General features: G+C 39.7%; 1 protein-coding gene across 1 annotated transcript in view; it reads left to right on the forward strand.

Moving 5' to 3' along the window:
- lcor (ligand dependent nuclear receptor corepressor) overlaps positions 1-22946 on the forward strand; it is a 74589-nt gene that overhangs the window by 44183 nt on the left and 7460 nt on the right. Inside the window, exons 3-5 of the mRNA XM_085409171.1 lie at positions 6255-6334; positions 10400-10532; positions 18240-18719. Of these exons, the coding sequence (XP_085265297.1) occupies positions 6255-6334; positions 10400-10532; positions 18240-18719 (693 nt within the window). The remainder of the gene's footprint in view (positions 1-6254; positions 6335-10399; positions 10533-18239; positions 18720-22946) is intronic.

Here is a 22946-nt window from a genome sequence, read left to right on the forward strand (position 1 = left end):
ATGAGGCTCTCACTGCTCTCTAATGGTCTGATGCTAGAAGAGCTGGTAAACGGCTAAATACAGTGCAAAAAAATAGTGACTTAAATGCATCTGCTACGACTGCATTCACGGTGAGAGCACGAGCAGCAGAAACAGGGCTCGGACTGAATCACACAGCTGATGTCACAGATCAGCACCACCCTGCAGATGTGTCTTCATGCTGACTTGAATGTGGATCTGCACATCTGTATTAAAATATAAAAATAATATTATGGTGTATGCAGTCATTCCTCTTTTTCATAAAATCCAACATGCCAGGTCTTTTGACCTTTACTTGAACCTTTATGAGATTTTTCTTCTGTCATCTTAGATGCTTTTAGTTGTAGAATATTCAAATATTCGCCTCTTCAAATTTTGTTAGAAGATTTAGCTATTGTTTATATCCCTTCGGCACAATCTCTTTTTCCCAAATGAATCCATCAAAAAAAAGGAGAGTAGAAAAACTACAGACACAAGAACAGCCCTCCCTCTTTGCTGTGCTTATTTGGTGAGTGATTAGCAAGGCCTCAGAGAGTTCCAGAGAGCAGCGCAGCATCTTCTGTTGCTTTTTCCCTGAGTGATCACTTTGCATATAAATATAGCCCAAGTTACAGCAGAGCCATTGTCTTTATCTCTTATGTATGTTGATTTTTTTATTCACATGTATTACTACCAGCTGGGCATCATTTAAAGGCCACAGTCTACATGAATGTATTTCTCACCATGTCTGTCCCTTTATGTCCTGATGTCTGCTTATAATAATAAAGCACCATGTCACATAGCTCACATAATCTAAAACCAGTTACTTGAATGATCAGAACTACAGTAGAGCCCCTTTGGGATCTGGTAATATTGGATATTTGCATCACGGATGAGCAACCAATAGATCTGCAGATCTGTGTCATGCTGTCAAGTCAAGGTGGACCAAAACATCTGAGGAATCTTTCCGGCACCTTGTTGAATCTATGCCACAAAGAATTAGATGCCATTTTATTAGGTATGCTTTACTAGCACTAGGTTTGACCACCTTTTTCCTTCAGACCTGCCTTGAGTGTACAGGTGTTGAACTCCAGGCCTCGAGGGCCGGTGTCCTGCAGCCTTTAGATGTGTCCTTGATCAATCACAGCTGATTTAAATGGCTAAATTACCTCCTCAACATGTCTTGAAGTTCTCCAGAGGCCTGGTAATGAACTAATCATTTGATTCAGGTCTGTTGACCCAGGGTGATATCTAAAACCTGCAGGCCACCGGCCCTCGAGGCCTGGAGTTTGACACCCCTGCTTTAGTGGAAGAAGCGTTAAACAATCACAGTGTACACATTTTCCAGCGCTCAATCATATGCTGGTTCCCCAGTCTGTCATCCAAACTGGTGAACCCCAGTGCATATGTAAATTTATGAAGTATATTTGTGGTTGCACAGCATTGTCTGTGTGATGACTGCTTTCATTCACATTCTGAAACTCAGGATGCCATAAACACAGGTGGTGTGTTTGCATTCAGGTATTCTATCATCTGTGCCTCTTCCCCCATGCACAACACTCACAGTACTTATAGGAATTACAAAATTAGTTTTTACATCAGCAAAACCCAATTGTTACATGTTCTCATAAATATCACGTGACTAAAGCGAAGGAAGGCTGCCCGGCTCACTCTCTCACATGCACTCTCAGAAAAAACAAGGTCAACATGGCGTTCTGGTGTCATGTGACCCATCCCCCACCAACTTAGAGCATTTTTGGAATATTTCGGGCATGTCATTTTCAATCATGCGTTACACTCGTGCGCAGACATACACACATATATACATTGTCTCCCAAGTAAAGGTGGCACATGAGGCAGCAGTGAAGCCTCCCTCACGTAAAAACACAAACGCCTAGCAAAAGTTAATCTTTGTGACTTGAAGAGGAAAAAAAACTCAAACAAAATGCTGTCTCATGAATTCTTTTCCCTCAAAGGGCCCTCACCCTCCTTTGTGTTTCCCAGACTTTCTGTTTAAAGCTGAAGTCAGCCAGCTCTCAATTTAGAGTTATATATTTACTGATTTGAGTCCTGTGGGCGCAGAAAACTTTCTCAGCCTGCGATCAAAATGTCAGAAATGTTAAAGGTCTGTTTAAGAAAGAAGGCGCTGCTACGTGATTCAGAGCAAGTGAAGCTGAAGTCTGATGATTGCAATAGTTGCCGGTAGCTTCCATGTTTTTTTCCTGTTTTTTGGTCAGTGGTTCGCTGTAATCTTGTCCACAAAACCAAACATATAAACATAATTATGCAGGGTGCTGAGGGGCATACACTAAGATATGCAAAGATATACAAGCTCACGTTAAACAGCATAGATGTACATTACAGAGAAATCACATCTGCGGTAGCTTGGAAACCGTGTATCTCTTAATCTCAAAGAAACCTGCATTTTCTCAGTTGTCACGTTTACGAAAGCAGGCTGCTCAGGCTCAGGTATGCTGAGCTGATTATGTGCATGTAAACAAGCCGAGAGCTGAGCAGGGCCCCACACACACACACACACACACACACACACACACACACACACACACACACACACACACACACACACACACACACACACACACACTGAAAGCTTCCTCTAAACTGTGCCAGTATCGCCTTTGTGTTTACTACTTGCACACACTCACAAATACCTTGAATACTGTTAGGGTGGGGTGGGGGTTAAGCTAGCTGTGGGACTGGAGCTTAATTGGCGCATTCCCAGGGATACTGTAAGTGGCACAACCATGGGGTTCAAGCACAGCTCACCTTTGACCTTATTCATTCCCGTCCCGGAGACAGAGATGCACAAAGAAAACGAAAGAGTAGTAACTGAATCGTCTGCACGTCTCGCAGGAAAATGATGGGAAGCTGGAGATTTCAGGCACATATCTGCACACACACTTTAAAAAAGGGGAAAACTAGCAGACCCTATTTATAGGATTTGAACAGGTTCTTCTTAAAGAAGCATGCTGGTGTTCCTCCTGACCGGATCTTACTTGTGTGTCTTACTCTGCTGTAGGGTGTGATCGCGAGGTGAAGCAGATTAAACTGTTAGCCAGAGGGGACAGAAAAGCAGCGGTTGGGATTTAGTTACTCTTTAACTCCAAATCCTATTGGTTATATTTTCATCTTCAGATATTTCATTTTTGGCAGCCTGTTGTCTTGTTCAGTACAGCGCAGCGTGAAAATCCATTTTTAAACCTTCTTTGTAATCGATTACACCGAGGCATCAAGTGCAAAGGGAGTGCTTTGCGTCGCCTCAAAACAAATAATATAGCTTTTACAAAACTGATTGCAGACTTGATGTTCACTGTAAGGGATTATACAACTCAAACAAATTGGATTATTGATTTTCTAATCTTACAAAGTAATGGAAGGTCATGGTATGGCACAAAGAAACAAACAAAAACTCCTGGAATGTCATCTGCTTGTCACTTGCCATTGCCCGCCTGCCCTCGTGTGCTCTGTTTTGCCCTGCTTTGTTTTTCAGTTATTGTCAAACTATAAATGTGAAAAAAATACAAGTTAATAATATATTCACATTTATAGCTCAAATATTATTGTTTTTCATGTTTGGGATTATTAAATTCCTTGTTCAGAACAAAGGTATCCTGTAAATATCCATATAAATATAAAGATTTTCCTTTCTTTCTTTTATTATTCTTTTCATGCTCATAAATGGCAAACAAGGAAAAAGAAAAAAAAAAGATAGAAAGTTAAAGGCATGGATGGACACAGTTGCCGATATTAGTTTGTTGCAGAAACATCTATTCCCAGCACGTATGCCAGCTCACAGTCGACACAAAGAAGGAAATTGAAATAAATACGATTCCTTTAATCAAATTGACCTTACTGTGAATAAAATGTAGATTATCTGTATCAGCAGTGTAAAGAGTGCAAGGATGAGTGGAAATGCATGCAAGCCATAAACCCAACAAATGGAGAAGAGAGATGGATTGTGCAAACCCGGCCCTCTGATAAAGCAGTCACTGGAGCGGTGCCAGGTGTGGCTCCCCTATGGACCCACCTCTGCTACTCTGCCCTCCTCCCACACAGAAACACGAACAAACAGAGTGGGGAGGGGTCATCACAGTAACAAGACGGGACAGGGTAGAATTGCTGAACATGGCTTCAGGTCATGTACAAATGGTTTCTTTATTATGTCAGAGTGGACTGTATATATTTACATTTCTGTATGTGTTAAATGCAGCAGTAAAGATGAGCATCAACATATTTTTTTAATATTCTACTGTTTTTTGATTTGTTTTTGTTTTTAAATGTTGCTCTTCATTTGGACCTAAATAAATCAGGTGGTTCAATCCTGCTATTTTTCTAAAATTGCAAAAGATGAAGGTTTTTTTCTTTCTTTAAGGACAATACTGCACAATAAAGGAAATTACATAAAAACAGAGATTTTACTGCTTTATGTCTTGAAATGACTGGGTAATAGTGACGCGAGAAGAAAAAACCCCAAATGAATCAAGAACAAGAAATATCGAGTTGTTTGATGAGACCGAGGGCATTCCTATACATATGGAAACAAATGCATTAAAGCAAAGCAGTTTGTGCTACAGATATATCACAGCAGAACTGCAGGCATCCCTGTGTGATGTTAAAATGAACATCATACACCTTACATTTATCAGATTTTCACAGTTTAAGGAATAAATTCTCACGGCGTAACACTTTGTGAAGCACTTTCACCTGAGATTCAGCGTGTTTGCTTAGTTGCTGAAAAGGTGTCATTTTGGAGATGGGAAGTTTTGAATTGGCACACACTTCATGTTCACAGGATGTTCTGATATTGTTCTGTCTCTCTGTGGAGCTGACTCGTCCCTCCTTTTCCCTCCTATATATATATATTGTTTTAAATGGAGGTGTAATACCATGGCAACAGCTCAGCTGTAGCCAGTGTCCTCAGCTCAGAAGGTGCTATGTTGGTAAAAATGTATTTCTGCTGCTGACATCATCTAAATCAATCATCATTTAATCATAAGAGGACAATCACAGGATTATTATTGATATGAGAAACCACTGATCAGAGGTTGTTGTTGTTTTTAATTGGATTATATGGAGCTTTTATGGTTTATGTCATACATGTTTAAAATTACAAAACTTGATATTTTGATTTCAGCTTCCACCTCTCCATCAGCCTGAGATGAGATCAGAACCACACACCCAGTAATATCTGCCCATTCTGTGCACAGAACAACAAAACAACAACAACAAAAAGTAAAACTAGTCAAGCCTCCAACAGAAAATAATTAATTATAAATGTTAAGTGAAAAGTAATAGTAACATGCAGCTAATTTGTTCTGTATAAATATAAGAGTGTTTACACACGTCGCCATTTTTGCAACCAGAATTTTCTGTAAACATAAATTTTTGTGCTGACACATTTGCATTTATAGTAGAGAAATGCATTATATTTCTATACAAGTGTAGAAATATATCTTTAGCTGCTCAGATTTGCTTTAAATGTGATTTTGTGGTTCTCTTAATTGCCCACAATGCTCGTGTGTATTTGATCAGTTACATTCTCTTTTGAAATGTGAATTTAGAGCAGAGTAAAACACCTGCAGAGGCAGAGAGTCTGTCAGGATTTTTGGCTTAATGATTGGAAGCTCATAAAACTACAGGGAGACACCAGTGAACTTTGTCATCCAGAAAAACACATTTAAGAGAAATCAGTTTTGGAAATTGGACATTCTTTGTGAAGACGGCTTCAGGGCGTGAATCTCTCAAACTGACCCAGATATATGCACAAAGACGTCCACGCTGCTTTTGGAGGTTTAAGGCAATAATGTGCCTGATACCTGATTGAGCTTATCTGTCAGTCACAGGTGTGGTTCATTTTTACACGGCATGCTTGTGGACTGAATCGCTGGAATTTAGTCAGTCACTGTAATTAAAAGTGAATCACTTTATTGCTGTTGTTGATCTGGGTGGTGGTCCCTGAGCTGTCAGTCTCTCTCGGCTTATCAGTCTGGATTTCTCCCTCGATTCATATACACCTCGCTAATGATCTGCACCTGGATATTCAAACTGAATAATTGTAGTAGCGCCTCGCAAATCAAGTAAAACACACATTAAACCTTCACCACGTTGTTTTGCTCTTTGTTTCTACTGTTACACTAACAGATTCTGCTCCCGGGTAGCACATCAGTCAACTTATGAGATCCTGAGCATTATGGGAGTTTGAGTTAGTCATTAATTGCATACTTTCTGTCATGCAGACTGCGAGCCAGAGGAGGTGTCTGACTGGTCCTTTGATGAAAACTGTCTCTTCTGCTGCTTAAGACGTGAGAAAGTCAAGGTAGGTGCAGTTCAGTCTCCCTTTTAGATAAGACCCTCTCATTCTAATTACATGGCTGTGATTTCACAACTCTTCAGAAGCTGCTGGGTGGTATCACTTTTACCTCACAACACGAAGGTGCCTGATGTAAATGGAGCAGGGTTTTTTTTTATATAATATGGAGTTACATTAGGTTTTGTTTTCACCTGAATAAACTAATGTTAGCTTTTTAGCAGCACACTCGATTGAACAATTTGTTTCAAAGAATAAGCAGACTACAGAATATGGGGGTGATGGGTGGGGGCTACATTTTATAATGTGTAACTGTGTAATTGTGCTGTGGCATAGCTGGGTTTATTTATTTCATACTTTGAGTGCAAAGGAAAACATTTTTTTAAGTTTTTATTTGTTTTCATAGATGTGGTTACTGGGAATTAACCACATTAATTATTAGTTAGGAGAGCAAGATACAAATAGATAACTTAATACCCACCCTTTCTCTTCCACATATCCAGTTAAGAGTCAAAGGGATGCTGGAGACTATCCCAGCAGTCATAGTGTGAGAGGCAGGATACATCCTGGACAGGTGTTATAGAGCTAGACGGCTACATTTACACATGGGGTTAGGTCACCAAGTAACCTAACCCCATGCATTTCTTCGGACTGTGGGAGGAAGCCAGAGTACCTGTAGAGAACCCCAACTCACTGGGTTTCAACCCAGGGTCTTCTTGCTGTGAGGCAAACCACACCACCATCCCTGCACCCAACTTAATAATTGCAGCTTTTGTCCAAAGGAAAAAAACGTTTACATTTTTAAACGGCCCTCAATATAAGATGTGTATTAGAACACACTTTTATTATCTAAGGCTTACAAATAAGATGTAAAGGCCTTGAATAATGTATAACAACATGTTCCACTGAATGCGTGCTGTGAGTGTGGAGAAGGGGAATGTTTCACTGCAGTGTTGTACAAATTTAAAAAAAATAAAACATGATGTGCGTTTCAATTAGCTATTTCCTCGCTAACATTGTCGCTAACAGAGGTGAATACTGCTCTCTGCCTGATACAGCACTTATGTTACTTTCATGAAGCAGCTCATTTTCTTTGTCCACGTGTTCTGTATTTTAGTTCACTGCCAGTTTTAAGTTTTCTATTGAAAAATACCACATCTTTGTCTCTCTCCTCCTCCTGGTGCACTACTTGTTATTTGTGTTGTTTAACCATCCGTGGTCTTGACCCCAATTTAGCCTATAAAAGGACTGTGACATAATGATTTGGAGGTGAGTGAGTGAGTGTGTGTGTGTGTGGAAGGAGGAGGAGGATGCTGACATGATTGTAAATTAGTTGGTCTCCCACAGTAGCCTAGATGCTGGTACACCCTCACAGTTTCTTAGCCCAACAAAAAGCATCCTGAACAGAATAATAATGAGTTTATTGGACAAGCTTCTATTTAATATATACAAATGCAAGCATGTGTTCATCGTGCTTCTGCTCATTCTGCTGTGCAGAAGGCCTTCGTGTTTTGCGGCCATTCATTGTTACCGCCCTCCGCTGCACTTAAAAATGAGGAACAAAAAGAGCAAGGATGCTACGGGGCCCTCAACAGTCTCTGGATGATTCCAAATGGGCTCCCTTGTTGCATGTGGCCTCCGCTCTCTTATCACCACAGTCGCCATTATAAACACCGTAGGGGGTGATGTGGATGAAAAGAAAAATTCTTTTTTAAATATCAGAAGAAAGTAGAAACGACTTGTTAGTCTGGAGGCTGTAATAAGAGATGAGTCACATATGTTGTGTTAATTAACATATCAATATTATCATATGCTTTTGAATGCATTTCTATGAGGGCAGTTGATTGGGGGAGGGACACTGAAGCCTAAAATATGCACAATAATTTATAAGAAATCATCTTATAGCTTTAATGCCTGTCACAGTGTTCATTAGCAGACTTTTTGTCTTTTCATTTGTTTTTGTTCGTTTTATTTTATTTTTTTTGTTCCTATTTAGCTCAGGGTAAGTACTTTTTGGGATGTTGACCTAATGTATATGTGGACACATGTATGAAAGAAAGGTATGTGAGAATAAACAAGGAAGGGAAGGAAGTTAGGAGGGGGCGTCCTTCTGTCAGACATACATTGTTGCTTGTTTTTCAACTTGACCCTGGTCCGACCCCCAGGGTCGACCATCTGTCTGCTAAAAACATCCCCATTTTTCCACCACTCACTACCATCTCCGAGCCCCCATTGGCCTCTGCCTTTCTCTGCGCATGAAGCCATGTAGCAGTAGCTAACAGTAGCTGTGTTGCCAGAGCTCACTTGTGCATGTAATAGCATAATCACAGATAAGATATGAATAAAAAAACTGAAGCAGTTATCGGAGTAAAATCAATTACACAAAACCTTGCAGGGTTTCCAGAAGGTTTATTTTTTCCACCATATTTTCTAAATACTCAATAACTGTTAGCCGCTCACATAATGCAAACCATGGCACCTCAATTACATTCGTCTTCTACGCTCAAATACAGGTTTTTATTAATATGTTAGGGTTTCAAGTGCTCTCCCTGTCTCGCCATTATTACCCTCTGCTTGTTTGCAAGATGCCAGAGGAGCTTCAGTGGGCGGGAACCATCGATTCATTGATCTGAAGCCATGCAAACCACCAGCAGAAAGAGAGCTGAGGGGTTAAAATAAAGAGAACAGAGACTGGAGAAAGCTTTTCTCATCTAAGTTCCTTTGTTTCCTACCACTCATGCACACAGACGCATACATGCACTCAAATTTCCTCTCTATTGTACTGTAAGGATCTAAAGGCCTCGATATCCTGGAAAAGTTAGTGGTTTGGATTAAAGAGAGCCTCCCTTCAGTCAGACTGGGGAAAACAGTGTTTGTAGATCACATGCAAGATTAGAAATTAGTTTGCTCTCAGTTACAACTAAATGGGGTCAAGCACATGTGATCTGTTTGTGAGAATACACCAATTAACTGATAAATTCTGAAGCAACAGTCACCTCAAGGTGCTTTATATTGTAAGGTAGACCCTACAATAATACATAAAGACAAAAACCCAACAATCATACGACCCCCTATGAGCAAGCACTTTGGCAAGAGTGGGAAGGAAAAACTCCCTTTTAATAGGAAGAAACCTCCAGCAGAACCAGGCTGAGGGAGGGGCGGGGCCATCTGCTGGGACCGGTTGGGGTGAGAGAAGGAAGACAGGATGAAGACATGCTGTGGAAGAGAGACCGAGACTAATAACAAGTATGATTCAAGGGAGAGAGGTCTATTAACACACAGTGAGTGAGAAAGGTGACTGAAGAAGAAATACTCAGTGCGATGTAGATGCTACATGATGGTGATTTAACAGCCACACAGTAACATAGCCACTCTTAAATTAAAGCAAAATTATTTGCAAACATGTTGTAATCTGAGAGTGACGACAGTCACTCCCAAGTCAACCACGGTTGTTTGTTGTTTCGATTGCCTTGGTCACCCAGCATTTAAAGCTACCACACGCTCAACCACTTGCAGTCATTTGTCAAATAAGAAAAATTTGATGCAATCACCCGGCAACCACTGAATTTTTAAATCCTAATTTTACTCCACAGCGGCTGAGCCATTAGTAGTAGTAGTGAGTGAGTGAGTGGGGAAGTGAAGACGTGTCCTGCCACCACTTCTCCCTGTAGTGTTATGTTATTGTCATCTTAATAAAAACGTGTGTGTGTGTGTGTGTGTGTGTGTGTGTGTGTGTGTGTGTGTGTGTGTGTGTGTGTGTGTGTGTGTATGGCTTGCCCTGCAATATTTTCAGTAGTCAATAAGACTAGGAAAATGCAATATAAATGCATACTATGCTTGCCAAGATAAATAAAAAAGGCCAACGTATGGAGAAGTCTGCTTGTCCCCGCTGTGCAACCCATCTTCTGTTGACACAGAACTGTCGGAGAATTGTCGACATTGAGAGCTGGACATGTTTAAACAATCATAATGAAAAAATGCTAGTGGCATAATGTGGTGGTAGTGTGAGGGTATTAGTTTCTTTCACACCAAACCTTTACTCACTCGTTGGTCTCTGCGTGTTTGTCTGTGTAGGAGCACAGCGTGGAGAACGGTGGAGGCAGCCACGTGCTGTCGGAGTGTGAAGACTTCAAACAGGAGCAGTCTCGGATCAGCCGACTGGAGAGACAGGCTCAAGACTTCCTCAATGCTGTGTTCCACAGAAAAGGTACGACATACATACCCTTCATTAGTCATTTCTTCATCAGTCATTATTCATTTATTAAATTCAGTCTAGACATGGATATCCAGAGTAATTTAACATGGGTCTATTTTAGAATTAATATGATACTTTTCCTATATATTTTTATTTAAATTTTCTTTTTTCTGTCATCAATATATGTTACATTGCTGGTTGTTTGTATTAAACATGTTTCAAATAATGATGTTTTAGCTTATATGAAAGTAGTCCATAAATGCATGCTTTAAAACTCTATTTTAGATCATTTTATTCTACTTTTGAGTCGTCATGATGTAATTGATGCCCTTAGTATTGTCCTCTCAAATTCATAAGTTTTGCTGTGAGAACATAAGCTTTAACTGCATGCTTTTTAAACATATTTCTAAGGGGTAGCCAATCAGAGTAAAGTTGGCTTAAATGACAAACTGAGAGTCTGCATCAAGGCCCAGTGTAGTAGAAAAATAAAGAATGTTTGCGTGATGGTTCAAGGCAATGTTAGTCTTTACCCTGTAACACAGAAAGTTGGTCAGTTACCCACTGGTTGCAATACCAAGTTGTATGTAACTCTTTTCCTCAAATGGAAAATAATTTATTCATAAATAGCTAAACTATGTCTTTTGCATTCTGTAGCTCAGCTTTGGGAACTAAAATAAATAGCTCTTGTAGAAATTATCCATCATGCTCAGCATTAGGACTTGAATTGGAGAGGACACAAGTCTATGTTTGGGAGCAATGTGTAATGCCTGAGTGTCATTGATGACATGACAGTACAGCTGGAATAAAAAGGGGCCAGGGATTGATCCCAGAGGGATCCCAGATGTAACTTTGTCAGAGTTTCACATTTGGGACAAAGACATTTCTGCCTTGCAGGTAGACCCTAAACCGGTTGAGAAATGGGCCAGAGAGGCTGACCCACTTTTTCGACCTGTGCTAACAGTGCCATGGTTATTGTGAGAGGCCATGCAGGAAGCTCTGTACAGTGTTACTTTACACATTGGTGTTACAGTGAGAAACTAGTACTGAATTTAGGACGTTGGATACTTTCAAAATAAGATAGGTGAACTCATTAGTGCTGATTGCCACATACATACACCCCTAAGAAAAAGTATCACTATAACAGTCATAACAAAAATGCATGAATTTAGCAATGGACTTTTCACATGGACTTTTGGGGATTCATCTGAATTTGATGTGGTTTTACAATACAGTAGTCCTTCGCTATAACGCGGTTCACCTTTCGCGGCTTCGCTGTTTCTATTAGTTTTTTTGTGCAATTTTGCATGCTTTTTTTTGTTTGTTTGGGTTTTTTACATCACATTGTGTTCTGCGTCCTGATTGGCTGTAGACCACTGTCAATCAGTCTCCTTCGTGCCGTGTCTCCTGTACAGTACAGAATGCGTTCAGCTTGTCTAATCGATCACTAGCAGTGTGACTCTGAAGTACTGTACTGTATGTTTGTAAGTTTTCTCCCAACAAACACAACAATGGCCACGAAATGTTTTGCACCGTCAAAGGCACCTGCGGTAGCACCCAAAAGGCAGAGGAAGATGCTAACCATCGCACACAAAAAGTTGTTCTTCTGGACATGCTAAAGGAAGGTAGAAGTTAACATATTTTTTGGATTATAAGGCGCATTAAGCGAAACAAAACAGTCAGATAAATCAAACTTTACTCAACTCATTCTTCTTGCTTCCTCTGCTTCCGTACCATTGATTCATTAATGTTAAATTCTCTGGCAGCTGCTCTATTCCCATGTTCTTGACCCGAAAACAGGGTTTGATCTTTGGTTTCATTCTACAAGAGAAAAGTGTGAAAATGTTCATGCCTGTCTGAGAAAAGTGTATACAGTGTATAGTGAGAGGTTTGACAGCCTTAAAATATCTATACAGTGGTCCCTTGTTTATCATGGTAGCTACGTTCTAAAAGTAACATGCCCGTGTTACAGCAAAATGCCAGAGTAACGAAATAAGCTGGCTCTGATTGGCTGAGCCTACAATGCCTTCCAAATCATGTGACAACCCCTTAGCTTCCGTACTTGCGCTTTGCTGTTCCACTTGAACGACGTATTGTTGTTCTAGTTAGCAGCCTATAGCCTATCGTTCAGCATCGCCTCAGTCAAAACGCGCGATGGGTGCTTCGACTTACGAAAATTTTCGACTTGCAAAAGACCCTCGGGAACGAATTAATTTCGTAAGTCGGGGTTCCACTGTATTATAGATCCTGAGACTGATTATTCTTTAGGCCATTTAGGATTCATCTCTGTCGTCCATGACACTGATTATTAAGCATGGGAGGAGTTCATATAGTCTTTATCACTTTTTTTATTGCACATCTGTTGTATAGTAGCCATATAACAAATGTGAGTAAATTAGTTTTGAATGTAAGTCTGTGTCAAATAAGCTTTTTGAATCACCCAATAATAACAGTAGTTTGCATGATATCAACCATCATAGCCGGTAACACTTGGGATAAAAGTGCAAGATTAAATCCAATTTTTCTTGTGACGTTTAAAATAATTCGTTTCACTCAAAGGGTAATGAAAAGGAAAGAACCCTACGTGTCAAAAAGGTTCAAAAGTAACACTGATGTTTGTTTGGGAGAACTGCTCAGACTGCTGACTTTGCTAAAATGTAAGAATCCACTTGATGACCTTTACACTAAGGCAGATGCAGTGGGATGAAAAACTATCCAAAATGTCGAGGTGCTCGATAGTTGAGGAGTTCAAGCGCTTCGGTTAATCTCAGAAAAGTCACAGCGCAAACTTTCACGTACAAAGAACACAGCTTTATGAGGAGTGAATATGTATTTTTTCTAAAAACAGATCTCAAGTATTTAGCATTTAAAAGGTTAAATATTCTTTGTTCACACTTCAAAGGAGACAGCGCAGATCATATTTTTCACAGATAATAAAATTAATGCAGCCTTTTTGTTGTCAAATCTTTGTCAACACGATGCCAAATATTTGAGGTGTGACACTTGATACTGCAGTGTGAACGCAGAGTTGCTGCTGCTTAAATAGAATATCTGTTAAAATGTTTTGTGCTTTTTGTTACCTTTGAGAGCTTCTATTCTCCATTATCTGACACATGTTAAGCCGGACTCCTCTGTCATTTCCTGTAAAAGGCACTGTTGCAAGAATCCCTGTTTCTTACATTTTCAATTTGACTCTTTCCTCACATCTGATTTAAGTCACTTATTATGCATTAGGGCATATCTGGCATTATGTATGCGCTATTATTCCCCTGTTCCCATTGAGCTAAATGTTCGCCCCAGCACCAGTCTTACAGGTTTAATGTCAAACCAGAAGTGGACATGATTTCATCAATACTTGGACTACCTCCATCAAATTAACTGATCCATATCTGCGGAGCGCTTTGGTCACGCAGTTAGTCTCTCAGTCCAATCAGAGACTTTCTTATTTCTTCACTCTTTCTCTCTCTCTCTACAAAACAGGAATTACTGCTGTAGTGCTGTTGTCTTACACTTTCTTTAAACTCTGTTCACTGCCCGGTGCTATTGTGTCTTCAGTTGTGAATGGAGTCACGCTGAATGATCTGCTAATAATTAACTGAAGCATCGAGCCATTGGATAAACAATTTGGACCCACATCACATGGCCAAAAATTCCTTCAGCACTTCCTAGTTTGACTCCCAGCTGGCCGGCCCTTTGCTCCACGTTTTCCCTCTGCTGCAGCTGTCAGAAATAATAATATCTATATTCAATTGTAACTTAAATTTTTTTTAGTTGACCAAAAATTCTTAAAACAAGTTGAACCAAGCATTGAAGTCGAGCCGTGATTTTACATTTAAGTTGGCTGTTCACCTGTCAGGGACTCCAGATGACCGTTACTATATAGCCGGTATATTTCTATGATGGACTTAAGTGCTCGTTTTAATTAATGTGCATTTCCCCTATAACATAAAAAAACATGAAGAAACTGTAGACAACAAGCTTCAAGCTTGCCTCAACCTGCTTAGTATTGTAAGGTAAAGACCCTAAAATGATCAGCTTTCAGTCAGTACAATCACCTTCTACTGAATATCTGCATATTTGCTGAATTGCCATAAATCCCCTTTTTATTAAGAAGACATCATGTTCTGTCCTGAGGCAGGTGGATGCTTTGTGACGGAGGTGAACTGAGTCTGGTGGAGACTGTAGCTGTTGTATTTTTAATTTTTTTTCCAGGAGGAAGGAAACAGATGTTTGTCAAGTCAGTGCCCAGCCTCAATCAATCTGGCTTCACTCACACAGGGAGAGATGCCTGTGGAGCTGCTATATTTAGACAGAAAAACAGTCCCACAGGCATAGGCATGATGTGGCGCACACACACACACACACACACACACACACACACACACACACACACACACACACACACACACACACAGTCATTCATACAGTAACAGATCCACAAGCACGGTTAGGCACAGAATCACTGATCTGACAGCGCCTGTGGTCATTTTGTATCATGAGAGAAAATGATGTTTAGCAACAACATGCAGCGCTCTGAGAGTGCAAACCTCCACCCGAGTAGCTTGCTCTCAGGGCAGTATGTACCTTTAAGGGATTAGTGTTGTGTTTGTAGATAGTTTCTTCTTTTTAAATGTACTTTAAGGAGTTTGTAGTGCAGGAAGGTTTTTTTTTAAGTTTTTTTATTTGCTCTGTTGAAATCAATGTAATACACTTAACCTAATTTTGTCTGTAATTATTGTTGTTATTTAAGTCTTTAGTCACAAAAATGTATTTTAAAAAAGTAATATAGTGTATACCATATAGTGTATACCTCTGTATACCATTATTATCACTTTGACCTTCAGATCAATCTGTTGATGTTGAAGGAGAGGTCAGAGGTCAGATGTGACATGATGTTTTAAGTCCTTATGCAGTACTTAATCTACGTTGACCATATACACCGCACACTAACTTCTAAAGCTTTTTGTCAACCAATCAAGAAGTTGACCTTGAAGCTCTTGGTGGATGTAAATGTTCACGGATCGTTACCATGAACCCACTCTCATGCCACTCCAACAATGTTTAGCATTTGCACTCCAAACTAGAACTTACACAGCAGAGCTGTATGTAAGAATGAAAATATGTTGAGTTAATTGACCTGGGCATTAGTCACGTTTAGGTAAACAGCTGTACAGTGGCTTCACTTATAAAGCCTTGCAGCTTGTATCAATATAAAAACCTAAGAATTAAAATGTAAGATCAAAGTGTTTACCAGAATGTTTGTTCTGTCAAAAACTGTTTTTAAAAAGCTAATATGGGTGTATCATCCTTTGCACTGAAGTAGTGGAGCCATGTTTGTAGTCTTTAGTGTATCAACAGCTGATAACCTCAGCTCACTGATATCTTTTACCAGAGCCCAACCAAGATGTCAGGGTGCAGCAATTGCTGCTCTTTTATTTGGATCACACAGTGCAGGGAGTTCAAAATCATCTTGTACAAATTAGGGTTAGATTTTGAAAAAGCAAATATCTGATGAATGGATGGCAATGGCTAGCAGCTGTTGTATACTGGTGCCTTTCTCAATAGGCAGGATTAGTAGTTGTGTATCTTGTATGTACGGTGCATGTGATTTCTGGATTATTTCAGCACAGCTTCAGGATTACATTTTTTGGGCTAATGTATTGTTTGAAGGATTTGGGCTCTGACTCAGTGGCATGCGTGAATTTATCTGCATAATAATATATACTTTTTGCTTATAAGGAGTAAGTAGAGCTGACTCATCTGGGACAATGCCAGATTAATGGATTTAATAACAAACGAGTGTTGTCATTGTCACTGCTTTGTTGAGTGTGTATTAACCAGCGAGATCAGTGACCAGTGTTTGATGTGGATTTGTTTGGTCACAGCAGGAGGTCACAGAAAGTTGGATTATGAAATCGTTGGGTTTTTTCCCCCTAATTGCTCTTCTGATATTTGCTGGACTTTGAAACTGTCATTTTTCTTAATCAGTTTAATTTCATATAAAGTGTCAATTTACAGTGAAACTGCCCTCAAGATGCTTTATATTGAAACATAAAGACCCTGCAATATTAGAAAGAAACCGCTAGGCAATCAAATTAACCCCCTATGAGCAAGCATTGGGCGACAGTAGGGAAGAACTCCCTTTTAACAGAAGTCAGGACTTCTGACATGACCAGGCAGTAGCCGCCTTCCCTGGCTTGGTGTGGGGAAAAGCAAGATAGAAGAGGGCAAAGAGAAACAAGTGCAAAAACAAAACCTATGATAGAAACAAGACAAAATTTAATAATAAGCAGTACTGACATAAAAGTGGACAAGGAATGCCCAGTGCACCATGGGAAGTCCCCAGCACAACTAAGGGCCAATGAGCATTATCAAAAAGGAAAGTTTGAAGCCTAATCCCAAAAGTATCCAGGCTGCCAGGAGAGGAGGGAGAAGTGCTGTGTTGGGATAATGTGGTACTATTTGTTCTTTAAGATGTGACGGGACTGATCTCTCAGGACATTCAGTTCTAAATTTAACATGGAGCCAATGATGAGAAACTAATATGGTAGAAATATGACTTCTGTTTCTAGTTTCTTTCATTACCTGGATTTTTTTATTTATTTATTTTTTACTCGTGTCTCAAGTATTTTTGTATTTTTAAAAAATGTGGAAGCCAAAATGCCCTTATTTATGAAACAAAAAGAAACTCAAGCAGATGATTTAGTTTGCTTTAGTGTTGCTTAATCTTACAGAAACCAGTAACAGGAGGTGAAACCCAAGCATGTAATAATTTCGACTACCCTTAAGTACAATTTGACTAATTTTTGTCAAACACAGTTGTAAAGTTGTAGATGATAGGAGTTGTTGTCTGGGGGATAAATGTTGCTTCAGATTTTCAGAATATTAAATCATTCCTCCTATTTGCCAAACCTGGAACATTTGCAGAATACTTTGTAGTAAGTAAAGTAAAAACTTGTCATGCTGATTGGGATGGGGTCAATTTTTTTTTCATTTTAATAAATGAACTAATAATTTAAACACTGCATTTTGTATTTTCACACATTATGTTTGAAGATTATTATTATGTATAAAGATTGTAGGAGCTCCAACCAATATCTTCAGATTGCTAATTTTATCTAAAATCAGAAAACGCAAAAATATTCAGTTTTGATCTAAAATGGAGAAAAAGAGCAAATGTTAAACGATGCTGAAAATCCAAATCATTCAAAATATGGGTTTGATGAAAAACTACACAAAAAATAAAAACTGCTGATTTTATGTTGTTGTCAAAGTGACAGATCAAATACTTGTTGGTATTGTGAATAGAGAGGCTGTGGTGTCTGCACCATGTGGGCTGTTTGCCTGCGCAAATATATTCAAGTGAACACACTGCTGCAAGATCAAATCCTGGACAAACTGCTCTGAAATACAGTGTTTAGAGATGACATAGTGTGGAGCGTAAGACTGAAAACAAGAAGGAATCCTGGGGAAGGGAATTGTTATGGAAGCCCCAGCTGAATAATGGCAAGCAGTAATCTGTTGCACAAACTGATATCATGGTGTTTCCAACATCGATAGGCAGGTTTAAGCCCTTATTCCAAGTGATTATTTGAGCAAAGCATCAGGATTACATTTTCGGATGAAATGGTATAAATAAGCTGCTGAGAGCAGCATCGGCTGAGCAGACTCCTGGAGGACGGGACGCTAACATGTTTGCTCTCCTGTTTTGTTCCTCTCCAGACCTCCCAAGTTTCTCAGACCCTCACATTCCTCTAGTGGCTCGTGAGATCATGCAGCGAATGATCCGCCAGTTCGCTGCTGAATATACCTCAAAAACTACTCAGGACGACCCGCCCCTGCCCAACGGCACCATGAAGGACCAAAGCCTGCCAAAAGCGGTGTCTCTGGCCCCGGCCCCCAGCTCTCCGCCCGGGCCACTGGCTGCGCCAAACTCTCCTCCATCATCTGCCTCCTCCTCTCCATCCCCGACCCCGGGACAATGCTTCAGCCCCACCTCCGCTGCTGCTGCCTCAGCACTCGCCTGCACCCAGAGCAGCAACAGTACGGGAGCCAGTAATGGTGGGGGGGGAGGAGGAGGAGGTACGGCTGTTGCCTCTGCACAGAATCCCGTCCTCAGTAAGCTTCTCATGGCCGACCAGGACGGCCCGTTGGACCTCACCGTTAAGAAGAACCAGGCTGATCCAGAGCCCAGCCAGCAGGGTGAGAGCAACGCACACACACACACACACACACACACACACGTTTCTGACCAACATGTGGGCTTTTTTTTTTTTTGCGCCTTTTACCAACCAAAAATATGAAAGCCACAAATTTGGCTCAGTGTTTGTTTTAAACAGGCAGGTCTGCTGTGCAAAAATACTTCCTGCTCCATATTTAATACCAGTGTGCACAGACGACAAAAAGAATCAGACAAGAGTGTTTAAACAAAAATTGTAATTAATGTATAATTCTTTATTAGTGCACTGGTAATTCAAATTTAGAGTTGGCTGCCATTATTAAAATAATTAAAATGTAGATATATATAAAAAATGAAAATAGAGCGGAAATGTGAAAAAAATAAATGTAAAAACACATTTCAAATTTTAACTAATAAGTATGGCACTTTGTGTTTGTTCTAGTCTTTCCCAAAGTATTAACCACACACTGGGTTGATTGCCTGGCTCAGGTCCATGATTAATGTTCTCATTTCTCACACTGACAGCAAACATTTGAAGCAGACTTGCACATCAGATTCGCATCAATTCATTTTTAGTTGTCGTCACTTGCTGCGAATAATTGTTCATCTTCAACTTTAAAAGTGTGCACACGGTTTTCCTGACCGCGATCTCTGAAAAGACATGCTTCGAATCAAGCCTGCACGTGCAGTGCTTTACCAAGTCTGGAATTGTAGCTCAGGGCTCAATCTCTGTTTAATCAAACTGACCCAGCAGGGTGTCTGCAGTTTGATCAGCGAGCAGGCTGCTGGGGTGAACCAACAGCTCACTGCCTCAACCCTCACAGTGTGACCGATGATCCACTTTAATACCAGCTTTTTTAGAATCTGCTTACAGTAAGCTTACTTAATTTTTACAACAGAGAGACGTAGGCATTTAGATCCACCTCATGGTCACGAGCTATCTCTCTCCCACACGCACAAACAAGAAACGCCTTTTAAAGTGATTCTGACTCAATGTGGGCTCAGGAATCGTTTCAGTTACACAGCAAATGTAATTTCCGGAGAAGAAAAAGAGACACATTTTATTTGCTTCACTAATCAGTGTTATGTTACATCTGTGTGATGGCTGATTGTCAGCTGAAGCACACGGCAGGCATAAATTCTACAGAGAAAATCATGTTTTCATTTAAAGGTGCATCACTTTTTTTATCCATTAATATCTGTGCTAGCTAATTGTGCCGCTATTAGAGCATTACATGTCCACAGAACACGTTTTTACCCAATCTGCTGATTACGCACCAAATGTCATCAGCAAAATATCTTAATATTAAAATAGAAAATTGTCTCTAATACTTATCAAGGTATCATTATTGAAGAGCCCATACTACTACTAGTAATAAAGAAAAAAATGTCTTAGAGCAATCTTAACTTAAGCGCAGTCTTTTGGCTCACTTTGATTACTTTTAAATACACTGACAGCATCATTTGAAACTGTGTCCATGTTTATCGTGAGCATGCACATGTGTAATTAGGATTGCCATAATACTAGAATTTCAAACTCGGTGTAGACACCTAGGAAAACGTTGGTCGCTCCCTTCCATTGTTGATGCTTATTTCCTGTGCTTGTGGTGACTTGGCAACGTATGTCATTGCTAATCAAATAGAGTCGGTACATTATGCTGCGCTGTCTCTGTCTACTTGCTGGCAGACTTTTCTCAGTTTCAATCTGACAATCTGGCATAATACTATGTAGACTCAAAGAATTGTGTTATCCTGTTAAATCAAGACTGCCCATCATTGTTTCAGACTGGTAGGACAGCTCCAATGTTAACATCATGGTTTTATCATTGGGTGCAACCCACTACCTTAATCGTATCACCTAATGTGGTGATCAGGTGCTAATAGTTAAACTGCTAACAGGACAATGCACACCTCCCAGGTTAACAATTATGATAGCTGTGTTGTTGAAATGGGAGCTTTACTGCCCCCAGGAAACGTCTCATAAAGATCGCTGTCTCAGTCTTTAGGATGCTTCCGCAAGTTGTGCTGCTTGTCAGCTATTAGTGAGGGCAGGGCCTTTTGTGCCTGTCTGTCACCAGCAGTGCTGTGTGGGGTTGGGTGTCAGCTGAAGGAAGTGAAGACAGCACTGTTGGTATCAGTACTTCTGTGAATGGGTATTTAATTCAACACTAATTTTACTTATCAATAAATATCAGAACTTCTTTTCTTTTTAACAACCCTAAGTGTAATTTAACATTTGCTTAAAGGTTTGTCAGAAATTCATTATTGTACTGAATTTACTAGAAGCTTATGTTTTTGACCAGAATGTTAATGTAACAATTTAAATAAATGCAATGGCTATTAAATGCATTTAAGGGTGAAACATAGAAGAGAAATCTGAAGGGTTTGTAACCTTAGTCGTTTTAATGTCTTCCTATTTGTCAGCCCCAGCCCTACTCTGTCCATCTGACATTGAAACAAAGTACAGATTCTCAGCAGGATTTTTTGTTTTGATTCCCGACTAATTTAGACAACCTTCTGAGAGTCACTCAAACAAAAAAATCTGCCCGGCATTTGACGCTCGCTGGGTGTTAATATCATAACATACGAGTAACAGTTCGTAATCTGATTAGAACTGCTGCATAAATATTCATGTTGATGAGGTAACTTTTTTTGTCTTATGACAGTTTAATACAGGAACACGGGGGAGCTCGTAATACCACCATCAATGCATCCTGTAAAAACAAGGCATGCTAATGTAGAGGTCGATGATAATTAAAATGTTCATTAGCTTGGAGAAGGACCTCATTAGTGTTACTTGTTATGTGTAATTTATCATGGTTGTTATCCCTGGGCGTTTTCTTACTTCAGTGCATTTTCTTAAAGATTAATTTAGGAGCCAAAATGTGTACACATACAGAGTTTGCTTCCTTGTTAAAAACTTGTCATGCCAATGCTGTATAAAATATGCATATGCAAGAATTACAGTATGTGTGCATGTGTGCATACTGTAATTGTCACAGTCAGTCTGGACTCTTTTTATATATGGGTAGCACGGTGGCACGGTGATTGGGTGGCCGAGGCATTTCTTTTCCAGCTTCCCCACACAGTCCAGAAACATGCAGTTAGTGGGGTTAGGTTAATTGGTAGCTGTAAATTGGCCATAGGTGTGAATGTGAGTGTGAATGTTTGTCTGTCTGTATGTGCTAGCCCTGCGACAGACTGGAGACCTGTCCAGGGTGTACTCTGCTTCTCGCCCTGTGGTAGCTGGGATAGACTCCAGATCCCCCTCGACCCTGACAAGGCTCCCCTGGATGGATGGATATGTTTATAGATAGATAGATAGATAGATAGATAGATAGATAGATAGATAGATAGATAGATAGATAGATAGATCATGTAATCAGTCTGTCTTTGTCATTAAAAGGATCAGAATTACATATTTTTTTTTACCATTTTCTGCTTTGAAGATGAACAGATTTTCTTGAAAATAAAATAAAAAAATAACAGAATGTGCCAGCTTACACTTTTTTCTGCTTACTTTATGTCACTACATAGGATGATCAGTTTTTTCTCCACGTGTGTGTCAACTAAACATATTGACAAATAAACTGAGATTTCACACTCAGCATGTAGCCACAGTATTTCCAGGACTTCACTGCGAGTGTCACACAGATTCCACCTGTTCTGATGCACACAGAACATCTTTTTTTTTCTTTTTTTCTTTTTTTGGTATTTAACGAAAAAAATGGGGGAAAAACGGGTGGTTTTATATACAGACACAAGCAGATGCCAAAGCTTTTAACATTCATGCCGATCGATCAAACAGTGATGGAATATTTTATGAATGTATAAAATGCAAAACCGTGATATGCAGTGTGAAGAGGCTCATTTATAAGACACATCCAACCTTCCAAATAATGTTGGCTGTTTCATATATACATATATATATGTATATATATATACACACACGCACATAGCATATATACTTAGTGATTTCTCATATTCACTCTGGAATATGGTATGGTCGTCATGGCAACTGCCTTCCTGCTCAGGTTAATCAAATCTTGATTGCAATCCAAAACCTTCTATAGGAGGGCATTAAACATGTCTGATGAAAATCAAACTGGACTGAAGAGGAGAAAATATAAATGCATAGTATACTAAAAGAAAATGGATCGTGCAAGGTCTGAAAATATCACGATTTCATATGCAGGTAACAAATTTGTCCTGCTTTTTACATTTTCAAATGCTCGGTGGTTGTGTATGTG

Source organism: Rhamphochromis longiceps, linkage group LG6 (genome assembly GCF_057381845.1).
Source record: "Rhamphochromis longiceps isolate RC_006_pf linkage group LG6, R_longiceps_female_GT1.1, whole genome shotgun sequence".
Classification (NCBI taxonomy): domain Eukaryota; kingdom Metazoa; phylum Chordata; class Actinopteri; order Cichliformes; family Cichlidae; genus Rhamphochromis; species Rhamphochromis longiceps.